At 49.8% G+C, this 20,246-nt stretch overlaps 1 protein-coding gene across 1 annotated transcript in view; it reads right to left on the bottom strand.

Annotated features, from left to right (window-relative positions):
• The window catches only part of fam131c (family with sequence similarity 131 member C), a 58,428-nt gene extending 49,357 nt beyond the window's left edge, over nt 1–9,071 (bottom strand). The window contains 1 exon segment of the mRNA XM_072478293.1: nt 8,830–9,071. Coding sequence (XP_072334394.1) covers nt 8,830–8,851 — 22 coding nt within the window. The 5' untranslated portion in view covers nt 8,852–9,071.
• Between the last annotated feature and the right edge of the window lie 11,175 nt (nt 9,072–20,246).

Here is a 20,246-nt window from a genome sequence, read left to right as displayed (position 1 = left end):
GATGTGGAGATGCCGGCGTTGGACTGGGGTGAGCACAGTACGAAGTCTTACAACACCAGGTTAAAGTCCAACAGGTTTGTTTCGATGTCACTAGCTTTCGGAGCGCTGCTCCTTCCTCAGGCGAATGAAGAGGTCTGTTCCAGAAACACATATATAGACAAATTCAAAGATGCCAAACAATGCTAGGAATGCGAGCATTAGCAGGTGATTAAATCTTTACAGATCCAGAGATGGGGTAACCCCAGGTTAAAGAGGTGTGAATTGTCTCAAGCCAGGACAGTTGGTAGGATTTTGCAGGCCAGATGGTGGGGGATGAATGTAATGTGACATGAATCCCAGGTCCCGGTTGAGGCCGCACTCATGTGTGCGGAACCTGGCTATAAGTTTCTGCTCGGCGATTCTGCGTGGTCACTGTTCTGAAGACTGGGTAGTTTGCTGCAAACAATGGTTCGTTTGAGGTTGCGCGGTTGTTTGAAGGCAAGTAGTGGGGGTGTGGGGATGACCTTGGCAAGATGTTCATCGTCATCAATGACGTGTTGAAGGCTGTGAAGAAGATGACGTAGTTTCTCCGCTCCGGGGAAGTACTGGACGACGAAGGGTATTCTGTCGGTTGTGTCCCATGTTTGTCTTCTGAGGAGGTCGGTCCGGTTTTTCGCCGTGGCGCGTTGGAACTGTCGATCGATGAATCGAGTGCCATATCCCGTTCGTACGAGGGCATCTTTCAACGTCTGTAGATGTCTGTTACGCTCCTCCTCGTCTGAGCAGATCCTGTGTCACATTACATTCATCCCCCACCATCTGGCCTGCGAAATCCTACCAACTGTCCTGGCTTGAGACAATTCACACCTCTTTAACCTGGGGTTACCCCATCTCTGGATCTGTAAAGATTTAATCACCTGCTAATGCTCGCATTCCTAGCATTGTTTGGCATCTTTGAATTTGTCTATATATGTGGTTCTGGAACAGACCTCTTCATTCACCTGAGGAAGGAGCAGCGCTCCGAAAGCTAGTGACATCGAAACAAACCTGTTGGACTTTAACCTGGTGTTGTAAGACTTCGTACCATCCTATTCAAGTATTTGTCAAGATGCCCCTTAAATGTCACTATCGTCCCTGCTACCACCACCTCCTCTGGCAGCGAGTTCCAGGCACCCACTACCCTCTGTGTAGAAAACCTGCCTCGTACATCTCCTCTAAACCTTGCCCCTCGCCCCTTAAACCTATGCCCCCTAGTAATTGACCCCTGGGAAAAAGTGGTGCAGTGAGTAGCACTGCTGCCTCATGGCGCCGAGGTCCCAGGTTCGATCCCGGCTCTGGGTCACTGTCCACGTGGAACAAAGAATAAAGAAAAGAAAAGTACAGCACAGGAACAGGCCCTTCGGCCCTCCAAGCCCGTGCCGACCAAGCTGCACGACTAAACTACAATCTTCTACACTTCCTGGGTCCATATCCCTCTATTCTCATCCTATTCATATATTTGTCAAGATGCCCCTTAAATGTCACTATCGTCCCTGCTACCACCAACTCCTCCGGCAGCGAGTTCCAGGCACCCACTACCCTCTGTGTTAAAAACTTGCCTCGTACATCTACTCTAAACATTGCCCCTTGCACCTTAAACCTATGCCCCCTAGTAATTGACCCCGCTACCCTGGGGAAAAGCCTCTGACTATCCACTCTGTCTATGCCCCTCATAATTTTGTAGACCTCTATCAGGTCGTCCCTCAACCTCCGTCGTTCCAGTGAGAACAAACCGAGTTTATTCATAGCTATTGCCCTCCATACCAGGCAACATCCTGGTAAATCTCTTCTGCACCCTCTCTAAAGCCTCCACATCCTTCTGGTAGTGTGGCGGCCAGAATTGAACACTATACTCCAAGTGTGGCCTAACTAAGGTTCTATACAGCTGCAACATGACTTGCCAATTTCTATACTCAATGCCCCGGCCAATGAAGGCCAGCATGCCGTATGCCTTCTTGATTACCTTCTCCACCTGTGTTGCCCCTTTCAGTGACCTGTGGACCTGTATACCTAGATCTCTCTGATTGTCAATACTCTTTTTTAAAAAAATATATTTTAGTGAAATTTTTTTCCCTGAGCAACATTTTTCCCGCTTACAAAACAAGCGAAACGATAACAGTAACAAAACAGAAATTTTTAAACTTTTTAACAATAATAATAATAGTAGTAATAATATACAAGTAACAAAACCTCGTACTCTATTGACCTATACTCAACTGCCTCCCCCCCTCCCCCCCCCCCCCCCCCCCCTGGGTTGCTGCTGCTGGTCATCCGTCTTCCCTCTAACGTTCCCCTAGGTAGTCGAGAAATGGCTGCCACCGCCTGGTGAACCCTTGAGCCGATCCTCTCAGGGCAAACTTTATCTGCTCCAGTTTAATAAACCCCGCCATATCGTTTACCCAGGCCTCCAGTCCGGGGGGTTTCACCTCCTTCCACATGAGTAGGATCCTGCGCCGGGCTACGAGGGACGCAAAGGCCACAACGTCGGCTTCTTTCGCCTCCTGCACTCCCGGCTCTTCCGCAACTCCAAATAGAGCTAACCGCCAGCCTGGTTTGACCCGGGCCTTCACCACCTGCAAAATCACTCCCGTCACTCCCTTCCAATACCCTTTCAGTGCCGGGCACGCCCAAAACATATGTGCGTGGTTTGCCGGGCTCCCGCCACACCTCCCACATTTGTCCTCCACTCCAAAGAACCTGCTCAATCTTGCCCCCGTTATGTGTGCTCTATGTAGCACCTTAAATTGAATCAGGCTAAGCCTGGCGCATGAGGAAGAGGAATTTACCCTGCTTAGGGCATCAGCCCACATACCCTCCTCTATCTCCTCCCCTAATTCTTCTTCCCACTTTCTTTTTAGTTCGCCCACCGACTCCTCCCCCTCTTCCCACATCTCTCTATAAATCTCTGACACCTTGCCCTCTCCGACCCACACCCCTGAAAGCACCCTGTCCTGTATCCCCTGTGTCGGGAGCCGGGGAAATTCCCTCACCTGTTGTCTAGTAAACGCCCTCACCTGCATATATCTCAAGAAATTCCCCCGGGGTAACTTATACTTTTCCTCCAGTGCTCCCAAGCTCGCAAAAGTCCCATCTATGAATAAATCTCCCACCTTCCTAATTCCCAACTGGTACCAGCTCTGAAATCCTCCATCCATTCTTCCTGGGGCGAACCTATGGTTGTTCCTGATAGGGGACCCCACCAGGGCTCCCCACACCCCTCTCTGTCGCCTCCACTGTCCCCATATGTTCAGTGTGTGTGGTGTACTTTTTCGGTGAGAACGGTAGCGGCGCCGTCACCAGCGCCTCTAGACTCGTCCCTTTACAGGACCTTCTCTCCTGCCTTTTCCACGCCGCTCCCTCACCCTCCATCATCCATCTACGTATCATTGCCACATTGGCGGCCCAATAATAATCTCCCAAATTCGGTAGTGCCAGTCCTCCTCTGTCCCTACTGCGCTGCAGGATCCCCCTCCTTACTCTCGGAACTTTCCCTGCCCACACAAAGCTCGTAATGCTCCTATCTATTTTATTAAAAAAGGTCCTGGTGATTAAAATAGGGAGACATTGAAATACAAATAAGAACCTCGGGAGGACCATCATCTTAATTGCCTGCACCCTGCCCGCCAGCGATAAAGGCTGCATGTCCCACCTCTTAAAGTCCTCCTCCATTTGTTCTACCAGCCGTGTCAGATTAAGTCTGTGCAAGGTTCCCCAGCTCCTAGCGATCTGAATCCCCAAGTATCGGAAGTTTCTTTCCACTTTCCTTAGCGGTAAGCCTTCTATCTCTCTACTCTGGTCCCCTGGATGTATCACATATAATTCACTCTTCCCCATGTTTAACCTATACCCCGAAAATTCCCCGAACCTCCTCAAGATTCGCATAACCTCTATCATCCCCCCCGCTGGGTCCGACACGTATAGCAATAGGTCATCCGCGTATAACGAGACTCGGTGTTCTTCTCCCCCTCTAGTCACCCCTCTCCATTTCCTGGAGTCTCTCAGCGCCATGGCCAGAGGTTCAATTGCCAGCGCAAACAACAATGGAGACAGCGGGCATCCCTGTCTTGTTCCCCTATATAATCGGAAATACTCCGATCTATGTCGACCTGTAACTACGCTTGCCGTTGGTGCCCCATAAAGTAGTCTAACCCAGCGAATAAATCCGTTCCCAAACCCAAACCTCCTTAACACTTCCCATAAATACTCCCACACCACCCTATCAAATGCCTTCTCTGCGTCCATTGCCGCCACTATCTCTGCCTCCCCTCCACTGAGGGCATCATTATCACCCCTAATAGCCGTCGCACGTTAACATTCAATTGTTTCCCTTTTACGAACCCTGTCTGGTCTTCGTGCACCACCCCTGGGACACAGTCCTCTATCCTCGATGCCAGCACCTTTGCTAGCAGTTTGGCGTCCACGTTCAATAGTGAAATAGGTCTATAGGACCCACACTGCATCGGATCTTTGTCCCTCTTCAAAATTAGCGATATCGTCGCCTCCGACATTGTCGGGGGTAGTGTCCCCCCTTCCCTGGCCTCATTGAACGCCCTTGCCAACAACGGGGCCAACAAGTCCACATATTATCTGTAGAATTCCACCTGGAACCCGTCTGGCCCCGGGGCCTTCCCTGCTTGCATGCTTCCCAGTCCCTTAATAACCTCGTCCACCTCAATCGGCGCCCCCAGGCCTGCCACCGCCTGCTCCTCCACTTTCGGGAACCTCAACTGGTCCAGGAACTGCCGCATCCCCTCCTCTCCCTCTGGGGGCTGAGACCTATACAGTTCTTCAAAAAAGGTCTTAAACACCTCATTTATCTTTCCTGCCCTTCGCACGGTGTCTCCCCTTTCATCCCTAATTCCTCCTATCTCCCTCGCTGCTGCCCTCTTTCGCAGTTGGTGCGCCAACAGGCGACTAGCCTTTTCCCCATATTCATACCTCCTCCCCTGTGCCTTCCTCCACAGTACCTCCGCCTTTCTGGTGGTCAGAAGGTCAAACTCGGTCTGGAGTCGTCTCCTCTCCCTGTACAGCTCCTCCTCCGGGGTCTCTGCAAATTCCCTGTCCACCCGTAAAATCTCCCCCAGTAATCTATCCCTTTCCTTGGCCTCTGTTTTCCTTTTGTGGGCCCCAATAGAAATCAGCTCTCCTCTGACCACCGCTTTTAGTGCTTCCCAGACCACTCCCACAGGGACCTCGCCGTCATCATTGACCTCCAGGTATCTCTCGATACACCCCCTCACTCTTGCACACACTCCCTCATCCGCCATCAGTCCCACATCTAATCGCCAGAGTGTTCTCTGCTCCCTGTCCTCTCCTACTTCCAGGTCCACCCAATGTGGGGCATGATCCGAAACCGCTATGGCTGAGTATTCAGCTTCTTCCACCCTAGAGATCAATGACCTTCCTAGAACAAAAAAATCTATCCGGGAGTACACTTTATGGACGTGGGAGAAGAAGGAATACTGCCTAGCCCTGGGTCTAAGAAATTGCCATGGATCCACTCCTCCCATTTGGTCCATAAACCCCTTAAGTACCTTGGCCGCTGCCGGCCTTCTTCCAGTCCTTGAGCTGGATCTATCTAGCCCCGGGTCCAGCACCGTATTGAAGTCCCCTCCTAAAATCAAATTTCCTGCCTCCAGGTCCGGAATACGCCCCAGCATCCGTCTCATGAACCCCGCATCGTCCCAATTTGGGGCATACACATTAACCAACACGACCTCCATTCCCTCCAGCCTACCACTCACCATTACATATCTACCTCCACTATCTGCTACGATGTTCTTTGCTTCAAATGCTACCCGTTTCCCCACCAAAATGGCCACCCCTCTGTTCTTTGCGTCCAGTCCTGAGTGGAACACCTGTCCCACCCATCCTTTCCTTAGCCTAACTTGGTCCGCCACCTTTAGGTGCGTCTCTTGGAGCATAACCACGTCTGCCCTTAGTCCTTTCAAATGCGCGAGCGCTCGGGCCCTTTTTATCGGCCCATTCAGGCCTCTCACGTTCCACGTGATCAGCCTCACTGGGGGGCTACCTGCCCCCCTCCCGTGTCGACTAGCCATTACCTTCTCTAGGCCAGTCCCATATCCCGCCTCCGCGCTCCCGCTTGCTCCCCCAGCGTCGCATTCCGCCCCCGACCACCTTCTCTTTAGCCATTTCCTTTTGGATTTCCACAGCAGCAACCCAGTTGTCCCCCCCCCCCCCCCCCCCCTGCTAGATCCCTATCTAGCTTGATTGCTCCCCCCATATCACTTCCGTAAGTCAGCTGACTTCAACTGAACCCGGCTACTCCTGCTCGCTGCTCGGCCCCCCGGTGTGAGGGAACTCCCATCCGCCTTGCGCCTGATTTCCTGCCTTATTCTTTCTGGCGCGGGAACATCCCTTTACCTGTCCCGCCTCTTATGGCGCAGCTCCCTTTCCCCTCCCCCTCTCCTTCCCCATTCTCTGACTATGTCCCGCCTCTCCCCCCTCACCGGCGCCCACATTTCCCCAGTGTCCCCCCCTTCCCTGTTTACTTCTCGCTTAACTTTCACCATCCCATTAACAAAAACAATAATAACAACAATAACAGTTCCCTGCAGCATCAGTCCCTCAGTTCCGGTCCAGTTTCTCTTCATTGATGAAGGACCATGCTTCCTCCGCCGCCTCGAAATAATATTGTCTCTCCTGATGCGTGACCCATAGTCTTGCCGGCTGCAGCATCCCAAACTTCACCTTCCTTTTATGCAACACCTCTTTGGCTCGGTTGAAGCTCGCCCTCCTTCTCGCCACCTCCGCACTCCAATCCTGGTAGATCCTTACCACCGCATTCTCCCATCTGCTACTCCGCACCTTTTTGGCCCATCTCAGGACCTCTTCTCTGTCCCTAAGGCGGTAGAATCGCACGATTATCGCCCTCGGTGGTTCTCCCGCTTTTGGTCTTCTCGCCGGGATCCGATTTGCCCACTCCACCTCCATGGGGCCCGCAGGGGCCTCAGCACCCATCAGTGAGCTCAGCATCTTACTTGCGTACGCTCCACAGTCCACTCCTTCCACACCCTCCGGGAGACCTAGTATTCTAAGGTTCTTCCTTCGCGCTCCATTTTCAAGGGCCTCAATCCTGTCAGCACACTTTTTATGAAGTGCCTCGTGCGTCTGAGTCTTAACCGCCAGGCCCAGGACCTCGTCCTCAATATCTGTCACCTTCTGCTCCACCACGCAAAGTTCCGTCTCCTGGGTCTTTAAAGTCTCCTTAAGCCCCTCAATTGCCTGTAACAACGGGGTCATTACCTCCTTCTTCAGCAGGTCCACGCACCGTCTCACCACCTCGTCCTGCTCAGGCCCCCATGTCACCTGCGGTTTCTCCGCCGCCATTTTGTTTCACTCCCTCTCTCTCTCTCTCTGATCTTCTGGCTGCAGATTCTTTGGGCTGCAGCCGCCGCCGCCGGTTTTTCCCTCTGTCTTTCGGGGGGGGCTCCATTCCCTCACGCCTCGCACCGGGTTTTACGGCCGTCCAAGTCCCCATTGGGGCTCTTAAAAGAGCCCGAAGTTCCGTCGGAGCTGGAGCCGCCGAAACGTGCGGCTAGCTCATCCCTGCCGCAACCGGAACTATTGTCAATACTCTTGAGGGTTCTACCATTCACTGTATATTCCCTACCTGCATTAGACCTTCCAAAATGCATTACCTCACATTTGTCCGAATTAAGCTCCATCTGCCATCTCTCTGCCCAAGTCTCCAAACAATCTAAATCCTGCTGTATCCTGACAGTCCTCATCGCTATCCGCAATTCCACCAACCTTTGTGTCGTCCACAAACTTACTAATCAGACCAGTTCCATTTTCCTCCAAATCATTTGTACATACTATGAACAGCAAAGGTCCCAGCACTGAACCCTGCGGAACACCACTAGTCACAGCCCTCCAATCAGAAAAGCACCCTTACATTGCTATTCTCTGCCTTCTATGACCTAGCCAGTTCTTACCAGCTCACCTCTGATCCAGTGTGACTTCACCTTTTGTACCAGTCTGCCATGGGGGACCTTATCAAAGGCCTTACTGAAGTCCATATAGACAACATCCACTGCCCTACCTGCATCAATCATCTTTGTGACCTCCTCGAAAAACTCTTATCAAGTTCGTGAGCCACGACCTCCCCTTCACAAAACCGTGCTGCCTCTCACTAATATGTCCACTTGCTTCCAAATGGGAATCTCAATGAATTCTCTCCAAAGCTGTCAGACTCTTGCAAAAATGCAATTGGTTCACCCCCTGTGTCCCTTGGGGGAAACGGACATGTTGTCCTTGTGAATCTGGTCCCGCTCAGACCTCTGACGGGCCACTCCATTGAATCAAATAGCTTTATTTAGAGGAATTATTGATGCAATGGTGATCGTGCCTGCTGGTTACACTCCCTTTGCTTCCCATCTGTAAGATAACAATAGTATTTGCAGCATGGTGGCCACAATTACAGGAGATTAAATTGCCACAGATTTAAAAAGGCAAACGCAGAATAGGTGACTGGGCATTTCTAGACTATTCCAACAAACGAGCACTGAATGTAGCTTTGGGTATCTTTGTCAATTTTCTCCCCCTCTATGCTCACTGCTACTCTCTCAAACAAAGAGCTGACACCGGCAGTGAAGTCCTGTTCCATTGGTACATGTAACCATAGCAACAACAAAACAGATTGATTTAAACCACCGTATTAGCGCAGTGTCTCCTTGCAATTCCGGGACAGCCATTTAGCACCACGGCGAGGGGGGCGGAATTGAAGTAAGGGGTGCAGCCTGATCTGGGAGCGAGTGGGTTATTTCTCATCCTTTAGACTAGACTCACCTCTGGAGATGCAGCAACCCATATTGAGCAGCGGAGAGAGAGAGAGAGAAGCAGACTGTCCTCTGCTCGCTTTAAAAAAAACCTGCCATATTTTTGGGGGGGGCCTTCAAATTATTTTACGATCTTCCTCAGAGCACCTGAGCACACTGGTGGCTGAGGCAGCTGGTTTGGACGCCTGTGATCTTAGCCGCGGAGCCCCTGGTCCTCACACTCCAGCTGAACTGAAACCAGAGAAACACACACAGGGACGGGGACACACCGCTGTCACTCTCACTGCATCCAGGCATTAACTCCTTCACCACCGGGCCCTAGGTCTGCTCGAACTCTCGCTTGTATCGATTACCAAACTCACTGATCTAAAATCGTAACCTGTTGCCACATGCATAGTTCAAACACTTGTCCTGCAATGCACCCCCAGGGCGATAACGAGATGGAAGGCACAATCTAATAATAATCGCTTATTGTCACACGTAGACTTCATTGAGGTTAGTGTGAAAAGCCCCTAGTCGCCACTTTCCGGCGCCTGTTCAGGGAGGCCGGTACGGGAATTGAACCCGCGCTGCATGGCATTGTTCTGCATTACAAGCCAGCTGCTAACCCACTGTGCTAAACCAGCCCCTGAGATGCCCCTGGAGGAGGGGGAGTAGTGGCCACGGGCCCAGCAATTCCCCGGCCATTTATTTTGTGGAGGCCGGGAGTTTTCCGTGGCGTGGCTGCCAGCCCCTCACCGGTCGCAGCATCGGTGAGGGGGCGACGCTGATTTTTTTACAGGGATCATCCGCACTTAGCCTCAGAATCGGAGAATCTGGCGCGAAGTGGTGATGCTGGGGCAGGATTCGTGGATCAGCAAAGCTGGCGCCGAACCTGGACTGATTCAGCGGCTGTGGAGGGGCGAGCACCGGCACCACGTGGAACACAATCGATTCTAATGAAAAACAGTGCGGGATTCGCCGGGTCCCTGATTGACACGTGGGAAGCTGACAAGCTGCAGCCATATATACACATTACAGTCCCCACACACACTCATCCCAGCCAACAAGATGGTTTTGCTGGAGCGCGCCCATCCCACTGATGGATCGGCTAGGGGCCAGAGGGCACCTAGGGGGGTGCCCTGGAACCTGTGGCCCTAAGTTTACAGTGGGCTGCCTGCGGCCATGCAGGCTACGGCAATGGTGCTCCATGCCCGTCTACCCGACTCCACAGCCCACCTCCTGGCCAACCCTCGCTACTTCCCCCAGCCGTGGCAGAAGCCCCCCTACCAGTGGCACAACTACCAGCAATTGTTTTTGATTTTTTAATTTAGAGTATCCAATTATTTTTTTTTCCAATTAAGGGGCAATTTAGCGTGGCCAATCCACCTACCCCGCACATCTTTGGGTTGTGGGGGTGAAACCCACGCAGACACGGGGAGAATGTGCAAACTCCACACGGCCAGTGACCCAGAGCCGGGATTCAAACCCGGGTCCTCAGCGCCGCAGTCCCAGTGCTAACCACTGCGCCACATGCCGCCCTAAACTATGGCAATGTTGGCCACTTTCCCAAACCCCCATCTCTCCCTCAGCAGCCACAACGCCGCTTTCACCATTTTTAAAAGCACAAGTGAACCGCGCCAATTAAGAGGCAATTTAGCGCGGCCAATCCACCAACCCTGCACATCTTTGGGCTGTGGGGGTGAGAACCACGCAGACATGGGAAGAATGTGCAAACTCCACACGGACAGGGGCCGGGATCGGACCAGGGGCCGGGATCGAACCCGGGTCCTCAGTGCCGTGAGGCAGCACGGTAGCACAGTTGCTTCACAGCTCCAGGGATCCAGGTTCAATTCCCGGCTTGGGTCACTGTCTGTGCGAAGTCTGCACGTTCTCCCCGTGTCTGCGTGGGTTTCCTCCGGGTGCTCCGGTTTCCTCCAATAAGTCCCGAAAGGCGTGCTTGTTAAGTGAATTGGACATTCTGAATTCTCCCTCAGTGTACCCGAACAGGCGCGGGAGTGTGGCGGCTAGGGGATTTTCACAGTAACTTCATTGCAGTGTTAATGTAAGCCTACTTGTGACAATAAGGATTATTATTATTATTATTATTATAATCTGTTCCTTTCTAAATGACAGTTTATCCTGTCTCTCACGGATGATTCCAATAATTTACCCACCACCGATGTTAGTCGGGCATTCAGAGGATAAATGCCGAGATGTCATTTCCCCTGATTGGGAGAGTCTAGGACCAGAGGGCATAGTCTCAGAATAAAGAGGTGCCAATTTCATCTCTCAGAGCTGTGGGGACAGAGTCCTTGTGTATATTTAAGGCTGAGATAGGCAGATACGTGATTAGTAACGGGATCAGTGGTTATGGGGAAAGGGCAGGAAAGTGGACGTGAAGAATGTTGGATGAGCCATGATCCTATTGACTGGTGGAGCAAGCACGAAGGGCCGATCGGCCTACTCCTGTTCCTAATTCTTATGGCCTTAGTCTGAGCAGCCTATAGTCTTCTGATCCATCCCTCGCAACCCTTTTTAAATACTGGCACAACATTTGCGACCTCCAATCCTCTGTTGTCTTACCTGTATCTGTTGAGATTTGGAAAATGATTATCACAGCATCCACTATTTCCTCCCTGGCCTCCTTCAAAAGCCTGGGATACAATCCATCTGGCCCTGATGATTTATCCACCTATAAGGATGTCAGTCCCTCCAGTACTTCCTCTCTCACTATACTTATTGTATCTAATATTTGACACTCAGGGTGGTATGGTGGTGTCGTGGTTAGCACCGCTGCCTCGTGGCGCCAAGGACCCGGGTTCAATCCCAGCCCTGGGTCACTGTCCGTGAGGAGTTTGCACATTCTCCCCCTGTCTGCGTGGGTCTCACTCCTGTAACAATATGGATATTGTATGGGAGATAAAGGGTTAACAATTTCATGTCAATACATCTTACTACCAGATGGTGATCAAGAGCAGTCACATATATATCATGTGACGACCCTGATTCAGGGAGAAGGGGCAGGATTCTCCGTTTTAGCGGCAGAGTGTTGACGCCGTCATAAATGCCAGAGCGTTTTACGACGGCGTCAACTGGTCGCTAGGAGCAGCGTTTCCCCAACCCACAGGGGAGCAGCACGACACAGGAGTGCTTCACGCAGCTTCAGCTGCCGATACGGTCCCCAGCATGGCCGGCGCGGGACCGCGCATGCGTGTGGATTGCCGTCTCCGCGCCAGCCCCCACGCAAGAGACGGCAACCCACACGCATGCGTGGACCTGCGCCGGCCCCCACGCAACATGGCAGAGCCCTACAGGGGCCCGGCGTGGAGGAACATAGGCCCCCCCCCTGGAATTAGCCCGCCCGCCGATCGGTAGCGCCCGATTGCGGGCCTGGCCACTGTGGAGATCCCCCCCGGAGTCAGATCCCCCCTCCTCCCCGCCATGACAGCCGTCGCAGCCAGAACGCCAAGGTCCCGCCGGGTAGGACCACATGTGAACGATGGCGGCGGGACTCGGCCGAACTCAGCGGGCAATTGGCCCGTTGTGCGCGGAGAATCACCGGGGGGGGGCGCGTTCTGTGGCCCCTGACCGGCGCCGTGGCGACTGCACGGCGTCATTGGCGCTGGAGCAGCGTCGCTGGATTCGTGGCCCCCCCCTCGCCGATTCTCCGACCCGGCGCGGGATTGGAGAATCCCGCCCAAGGTGTTTAGGCATGAAAGAGAGTAGTTGTGTATTTGAGAGTTCTGTAGTTGGAGTTATTTTAAAAAAAAATTAAATTTAGAGTACCCAATTATTAATTTTTTTTCCAATTAAGGGGCAATTTTTTAGCGTGGCCAATCCACCTAACCTGCACATCTTTGGGTTGTGGGAGTGAAACCCACGCAGACACGGGGAGAATGTGCAAACTCCACACGGACAGTGACCCAGAGCCGGGAGTTGGACCCGGGTCCTCAGCGCCGCAGTCCCAGTGCTAACCACTGTGCCACATGCTACCCCTGTAGTTGGTGTTATAGCATAGTTTATTTTAGCAACCTTTGTCCTTAGGAATACATGGAAATCTAGTAAAGTAGTGTTAATAAAGCAGCTTTGTTAATTCACATAACCTGATGTTCTTTGTTAAACACTACGCATTAAAGACATCCAGACAAAGAAAACAGAGAACATCGCAACCCCCACAACCCAAAAAGATGTGCAGGGTAGGTGGATTGACCATGCTAAATTGCCCCTTAATTGGAAAAAAAATCATTAGGTACTCTAAATTTATTTTTAAAAATAACCTTTCACACTCTGCTTTAACTAGAATGTCTGAATCATCTTGGTCCTTAGTGAAGACAAAGTACTCATTGGGAACACTGGCCACATCTTCTGAATCAATCCACAAGTTACCGTGTACATCTCTGATAGGCCCAAACTTTTCCTTAATTGTTCTCTTGCTCTTAATGTATTGGTGAAACATTTTAGGAATTTCTTCGCTTTTGCCTGCCAATATCATTTTCGTATTCCCTCTTTGCTTTCCTAATTGCCATTTGTTCCTTCATCTCGTACTTTCCATACTGCCATACTTTATATACCACCTTTCACAATTTCAGAGTGCCCCATAGCACTTCACAGCCAATTAAGTATTTTTGAAAGGTTGTCACGGTTATAATGCAGGAACCACGGCCGTCAATTTTCACACAGCAAGATCCCAAAACAGCAAAGTTGTAATGACTGGATGGTTTTGTTCAAAGGTCTTACTCTGCTGTTGGAGTGGCACAGGGCAGCTTTTGAAATACGTCTAGTGGATTGGTGGGTGGGGGGGGGGGGAGAGGGAATGCCCTGCCTGGCTACGGAAATGACCTAGACCCTGAGATTTAGGAAGGACAGAAATTGCATCTGTATAGCGCCTTGCCTGACTGCAAAAGAATCATGATTACAGCCAATCAAACGTTTTGAGAGCGGTCAATTGTGTAACTCTAGGAAAATGTGGCCATTTACTTCAGCAAGATCCCACAAAAGGCCCTGAGATAAATAAGCAGGCAATCTGTTGATTCCTTTTAAAAGCCCCAATGTTAGGTTAAAGGGTCAGAATTGGCCAGGACACCCGGTGAACTCCACTGCCCTTCACACAATAATGCCACAATAATAACCAGGGCCTCAATTTAACAGCTGCTCCACAGGAAAGTGCTTCATCCTCCCCCAGGCCTGGAGTGAGTTTGCCCCTCTGGATTATTCTTGTGGAGGAGGAGGGCTGGGGGGGGGGGGGGGGGTGATGCTTGTGTCGGAGAGGTGAGAGTGCCACCGTTGTGCGAAGGATAGGGTCTCGGTCTCATGTGTACACATAGCATCCACTCCGACAGCGTGGCCACACAGGAACGTCAGAGTTTTATTCATGTAAATAGCGTTTTGGAACAGAGGGGCAGCTGAAGAATGAACTGGCTAAAGTCTCTTGTCTGGGATCACTGGAATCCGTATCGATTCCTTACTCTGTAGACCTGAGGCTGGTGTTATATACAGTCAGGCCACTGACCACAGTACCACATACCATTGCAATACTTTGGGGCTCTTATTATACAGCAGTGCCACCCGAAGGAACAACAGGGCATTACACTGATCTTTCTTTACTGACTGTTGCCCACAATCAGCCTGAATTTCACGCTCCCCCGCCGGCAGGATTTTTGGGAAGGCCGTTCACCTTTGCCCCAATTGAAGCCCCTGAGTGACCAGTTACTGTCCGCTTCCCGTCCAACCTCAATTTGCCAGCTAGCAGGAGGGTTCACCTGACATGGGGGAAAGCCTGAAAATGCAAGGGCTTTGATCTTGGGTGGGGCACTTCCATCAGATGTCCCCTTCTGACTTTGGGGGCCCCCCACCTTACTAAAGGTTTGGTGGCTGCTGGGCCTCCCTACTCCACCAGCCTTGTCCCTGAAACCCCAGACACCAACCTGCGGCTTCTGGCGCCACTCACTTATCATCCGTCATTTTTCTGATTGCCTGATGTTTATCTGCTTAATCCTCAAATTAATGTTTGCTGTTATATCCCTGGAAGACTTTGGGATTAATATTGGTAACAGGATACCGGAAAAAGTCAAGGAACCCATCGATAAAAGGGTGCAACCAGATTCAGTGGAAGTGGATCCATCCTTCCAATATGGCTGCCTGATCCTCAGGAGGTCTCTTGGCCCCGCGCTCTATGGAGTTCCCTTGGAAGTGGTGAGAATGACGACTACCGACTTTACCCGAGTGATTGACCAAGGTTTGGTGTGTCGACCCAAAATCAACGTGCGCATGAGGCCGAGACGCAAAGCACCATTAAGAGGCTTAATGTTAGAGGGGGAGAGAATCCTGCATGTTAAACATGATGCTATCTCTGCGGAGGCAAAAATTCAACCCTTGGAAAACCAGCTGAGTGGCATGGCGGAGGTCCTGGAAGACTTGGAGAATCAAGGTCAGAGAAAGAATATCCGAATTGTCGGTCTTCCAGAAGGTGTGGAGGGTAAGATCCCTGTGAAGTTCTTTGAGGGTTGGCTGCCACATTTTGTCAAGCTGGATCTGAAGGCTGGGCATTTCAAATTAGAAAGGGCACATCATAGCCTATCTTTGAGGCCAAGGGCTGGTTTTATTCCCAGGCCCTTAATCGTTCGCTTCCACAACCTTAAAGATCGCCAGAAAGTCTGGGAGACTTCATGGCGAAGTGGGACCTGGCTCATAAGAACATAAGAACTAGGAGCAGGAGTAGGCCATCTGGCCCCTTGAGCCTGCTCCGCCATTCAATGAGATCATGGCTGATCTTTTGTGGACTCAGCTCCAATTTCCAGCCCGAACACCATAACCCTTAATCCCTTTATTCTTCAAAAAACTATCTATCTTTATCTTAAAAACATTTAATGAAGGAGCCTCCCGTAACAGCCTCCCCGAACAGGCGCCGGAATGTGGCGACTAGGGGCGTTTCACAGTAACTTCATTTGAAGCCTACTTGTGACAATAAGCGATTTTCATTTCATTTCATTTCTACTGCTTCACCGGGAAAGGAATTCCATAGATTCACAACTCCTTGGGTGAAGAAGTTCCTCCTGAACTCAGTCCTAAATCTACTTCCCCTTATTTTGAGGCTTTGCCGCCTAGTTCTGCTTTCACCCGCCAGTGGAAACAACGTGCCCGCATCTATCCTATCTATTCCCTTCATAATTTTATATGTTTCTATAAGATCCCCCCCTCATCCTTCTAAATTCCAACAAGTACAGTCCCAGTCTACTCAACCTCTCCTCGTAATCCAACCCCTTCAGCTCTAGGATTAACCTAGTGAATCTCCTCTGCACACCCTCCAGTGCCAGTACGTCCTTTCTCAAGTAAGGAGACCAAAACTGAACACAATACTCCAGGTGTGGCCTCACAAACACCTTATACAATTGCAGCATAACCTCCCTAGTCTTAAACTACATCCCTCTAGAAATGAAGGACAAAATTCCATTTGCCTTCTTAATCACCTGTTGCACCTGTAAACCAACTTTTTGCGACTCATGCACCAGCACACCCAGGTCTCTCTGCACAGCAGCATGTTTTAATATTTTATCATTTAAATAATAATCCCTTTTGCTGTTATTCCTACCAAAATGGATAATCTCACATTTGTCAACATTGTATTCCATCTGCCAGACCCTAGCCCATTCACTTAGCCTATCCAAATCCCTCTGCAGACTTCCAGTATCCTCCGCACTTTTTGCTTTACCACTCATCTTACTGTCGTCTGCAAACTTGGACACATTGCCCTTTGTCCCCAACTCCAAATCATCTATGTAAATTGTGAACAATTGTGGGCCCAACACTGATCCCTGAGGGACACCACTAGCTACTGATTGCCAACCAGAGAAACACCCATTAATCCCCACTCTTTGCTTTCTATTAATTAGCCAATCCTCTATCCATGCTACTACTTTCCCCTTAATGCCATGCATCTTTATCTTATGCAGCAACCTTTTGTGTGGCACCTTGTCAAAAGGCTTTCTGGAAATCCAGATATACCACATCCATTGGCTCCCCGTTATCTACCGCACTGGTAATGTCCTCAAAAAATTCCACTAAATTAGTTAGGCACGACCTGCCCTTTATGAACCCATGCTGCGTCTGCCCAATGGGACAATTTCCATCCAGATGCCTCGCTATTTTTTCCTTGATGATAGATTCCAGCATCTTCCCTACTACCGAAGTTAAGCTCACTGGCCTATAATTACCCGCTTTCTGCCTACCTCCTATTTTAAACAGTGGTGTCACGTTTGCTAATTTCCAATCCGCCGGAACCACCCCAGAGTCTAATGAATTTTGGTAAATAATCACTAGTGCATTTGCAATTTCCCTAGCCATCTCTTTTAGCACTCTGGGATGCATTCCATTGTCTACCTTTAGCCCCATTAGCTTGCCCATCACTACCTCTCTTAGTGATAACAATCCTCTCAAGGTCCTCACCTGTCATAGCCTCATTTCTATCAGTCACTGGCATGTTATTTGTGTCTTCCGCTGTGAAGACCGACCCAAAAAACCTGTTCAGTTCCTCAGCCATTTCCTCATCTCCCATTATTAAATCTCCATTCTCATCCTCTAAAGGACCAATATTTACCTTACCCACTCTTTTTTGTTTTATATATTTGTAGAAACTTTTACTATCTGTTTTTATATTCTGAGCAAGTTTACTCTCATAATTTATCTTACTCTTCTTTATAGCTTTTTTAGTAGCTTTCTGTTTCCCGCTAAAGATTTCCCAGTCCTCTAGTCTCCCACTAATCTTTGCTACTTTGTATGCTTTTTCCTTCAATTGGATACGCTCCCTTATTTCCTTAGATATCCACGGTCGATTTTCCCTCTTTCTACCGTCCTTCCTTTTTGTTGGTATAAACCTTTGCTGAGCACTGTGAAAAATCGCTTGGAAGGTTCTCCACTGTTCCTCAACTGTTTCACCATAAAGTCTTTGCTCCCAGTCTACCTTAGCTAGTTCTTCTCTCATCCCATTGTAATCTCCTTTGTTTAAGCACTAAATACTAGTGTTTGATTTTACCTTCTCACCCTCCATCTGTATTTTAAATTCCACCATACTGTGATCGCTCCTTCCGAGAGGATCCCTAACTATGAGATCCTGAATCAATCCTGTCTCATTACACAGGACCAGATCTAGGACCGCTTGTTCCCTCGTAGGTTCCATTACATACTGTTCTAGGAAACTATCGAGGATACATTCTATAAACTCCTCCTCAAGGCTGCCTTGACTGACCTGGTTAAACCAATCGACATGTAGATTATAATCCCCAATGATAACTGCTGTACCATTTCTACATGCATCAGTTATTTATTTGTTTAGTGACTACCCCACCATAATGTTACTATTTGGTGGCCTATAGACTACTCCTATCAATGACTTTTTCGCCTTACTATTCCTGATTTCCACCCAAATGGATTCAACCTTATCCTCCACAGCACTGATGTCATCCCTCACTATTGCCCGGATGTCATCCTTAAATAACAGAGCTACGCGACCTCCCTTACCATCCACGCTGTCCTTCCGAATAGTTTGATACCCTCGGATATTTAACTCCCAGTCGTGACCATCCTTTAACCATGTTTCAGTAATGGCCACTAAATCATAGTCATTCACGATGATTTGCGCCATCAACTCATTTACCTTATTCCGAATACAACGAGCATTCAGGTAAATTACACTTATGTTGGCTTTTTTACCTCTGTTCTGAATCTTAACACCTTGATCAGTAACCTTTCCTAAGTTATATCTCCTCTTACCTTTTCTCCTAATTTTCTTTGTCGTTGAACCCATATCTTCATGTAACAACCTGCCACATCGCTTACCATTAATGTTTTTACTTCCCGTTTTATTCCTTTTAGTATTCCTGGTCCTATTCACTGAGCTCCCCTCAGTCACTGTACCTTGTACTGTCGCCTTTTTTGATTTTTGACTATGGCTTCTCTGCCTTACACTTTCCTCCTTACTGTGTTTTGTTTCTGTCCCTGTTTTACTACCTTCAAACTTCCTGCATCTGTTCCCATCCCCCTCCCACATTAGTTTAAACTTTCCCCAACAGCTCTAGCAAACACCCCCCCTAGGACATCGGTTCCAGTCCTGTCCAGGTGCAGACCGTCCGGTTTGTACTGGTCCCACCTCCCCCAGAACCGGTTCCAATGCCCAAGGAAGTTGAATCCCTCCCTCTTGCACCATCTCTCGAGCCACGCATTCATCCTATCTACCCTCACATTCCTACTCTGACTAGCTCATGGCACTGGTAGCAATCCTGAGATTACTACCTTTGAGGTCCTACTTTTTAGTTTAACTCCTAATTCCTTGAATTCAGCTTGTGGGACCTCGTCCCATTTTTTTACCTATATCGTTGGTGCCTATGTGCACCATGACAGCTGGCAGTTCTCCCTCCTCCTCCAGAATGTCCTGCAGCCGCTCCGAGACATCCTTGGCCCTTGCACCAGGGAGTTAACATACCATCCTGGAGTCTCGATTGCGTCCGCAGAACCGCCTGTCTATTCCCCTTACGATTGAGTCCCCTATCACTATAGCCCTGCCATTCTTCTTCCTGCCCAGCTGCGCAGCAGAGCCAGCCATGGTGCCATGAACCTGGCTGCTGCTGCCTTCCCCTGGTGAGCCATCTGCCTTAACAGTATCCAAAGCAGTATATCTGTTTTGCAGGGAGATGACCGCAGGGGACACCTGCACTGCCTTCCTACTCTTGCTCTGTCTTTTGGTCACCCATTATCTATCTCCCTCAGTACCTTTCACCTGCGGTGTGACCAACTCGCTAAACGTGCTATCCACGGCGTCCTCCGCATCGCGGACGCTCCAAAGTGAGTCCATCCGCTGCTCCAGAGCCGTCAAGCGGTCTAACAAGAGCTGCAACTGGACACACTTCTTGCACGTGAAGGAGCCAGGGGCAGTGGACGTGTCCCTGAGCTCCCACATCGCACACGAGGAGCATGTCACGGGTCTGAGATCTCCTGCCATGTCTTAAACCTTCGGTTAAGTTCAACAACTACAATTTCAAAATAAAACAACGAAGAAAAAAATAAATAAATATACCAATGAAAAGAAAAAGAAAACAGAAAAACGACTTACCATTCACTTACCAGGGATAAAAAGCACCTCCTCCCCACCCAGCTTCGAATTCCCACCTAGATTCAAATTCCCAAACTCACTCTTTGCTGTGTCTCACTCTGGCTCTGTCTTCTCTGGCTCACTGGGAGAACTCACTGGGAGGGAGTTACAAGTTGCTCTTTTTAAATTGGCCTGAGTTGACTCCCCTCCCCCACCTGCTTTTAGATTAAAGTGACTGACACTTAACTGCCAACCAGTTATGTGAGTGGGTGGGGCTCCATGAGGGAGTAAGGATTTCTTTCTTCCAGGACTTTGCAGCATCAATGCCCGCCAAGCATCAAGGGCTTTGATGAAGTTCGAAGACA

Source organism: Scyliorhinus torazame, chromosome 16 (assembly GCF_047496885.1).
Source record: "Scyliorhinus torazame isolate Kashiwa2021f chromosome 16, sScyTor2.1, whole genome shotgun sequence".
NCBI lineage: Eukaryota > Metazoa > Chordata > Chondrichthyes > Carcharhiniformes > Scyliorhinidae > Scyliorhinus > Scyliorhinus torazame.
The sequence above is the reverse complement of the archived record's forward strand: the minus strand, read 5'-3'. Positions and strand labels throughout refer to the sequence as shown.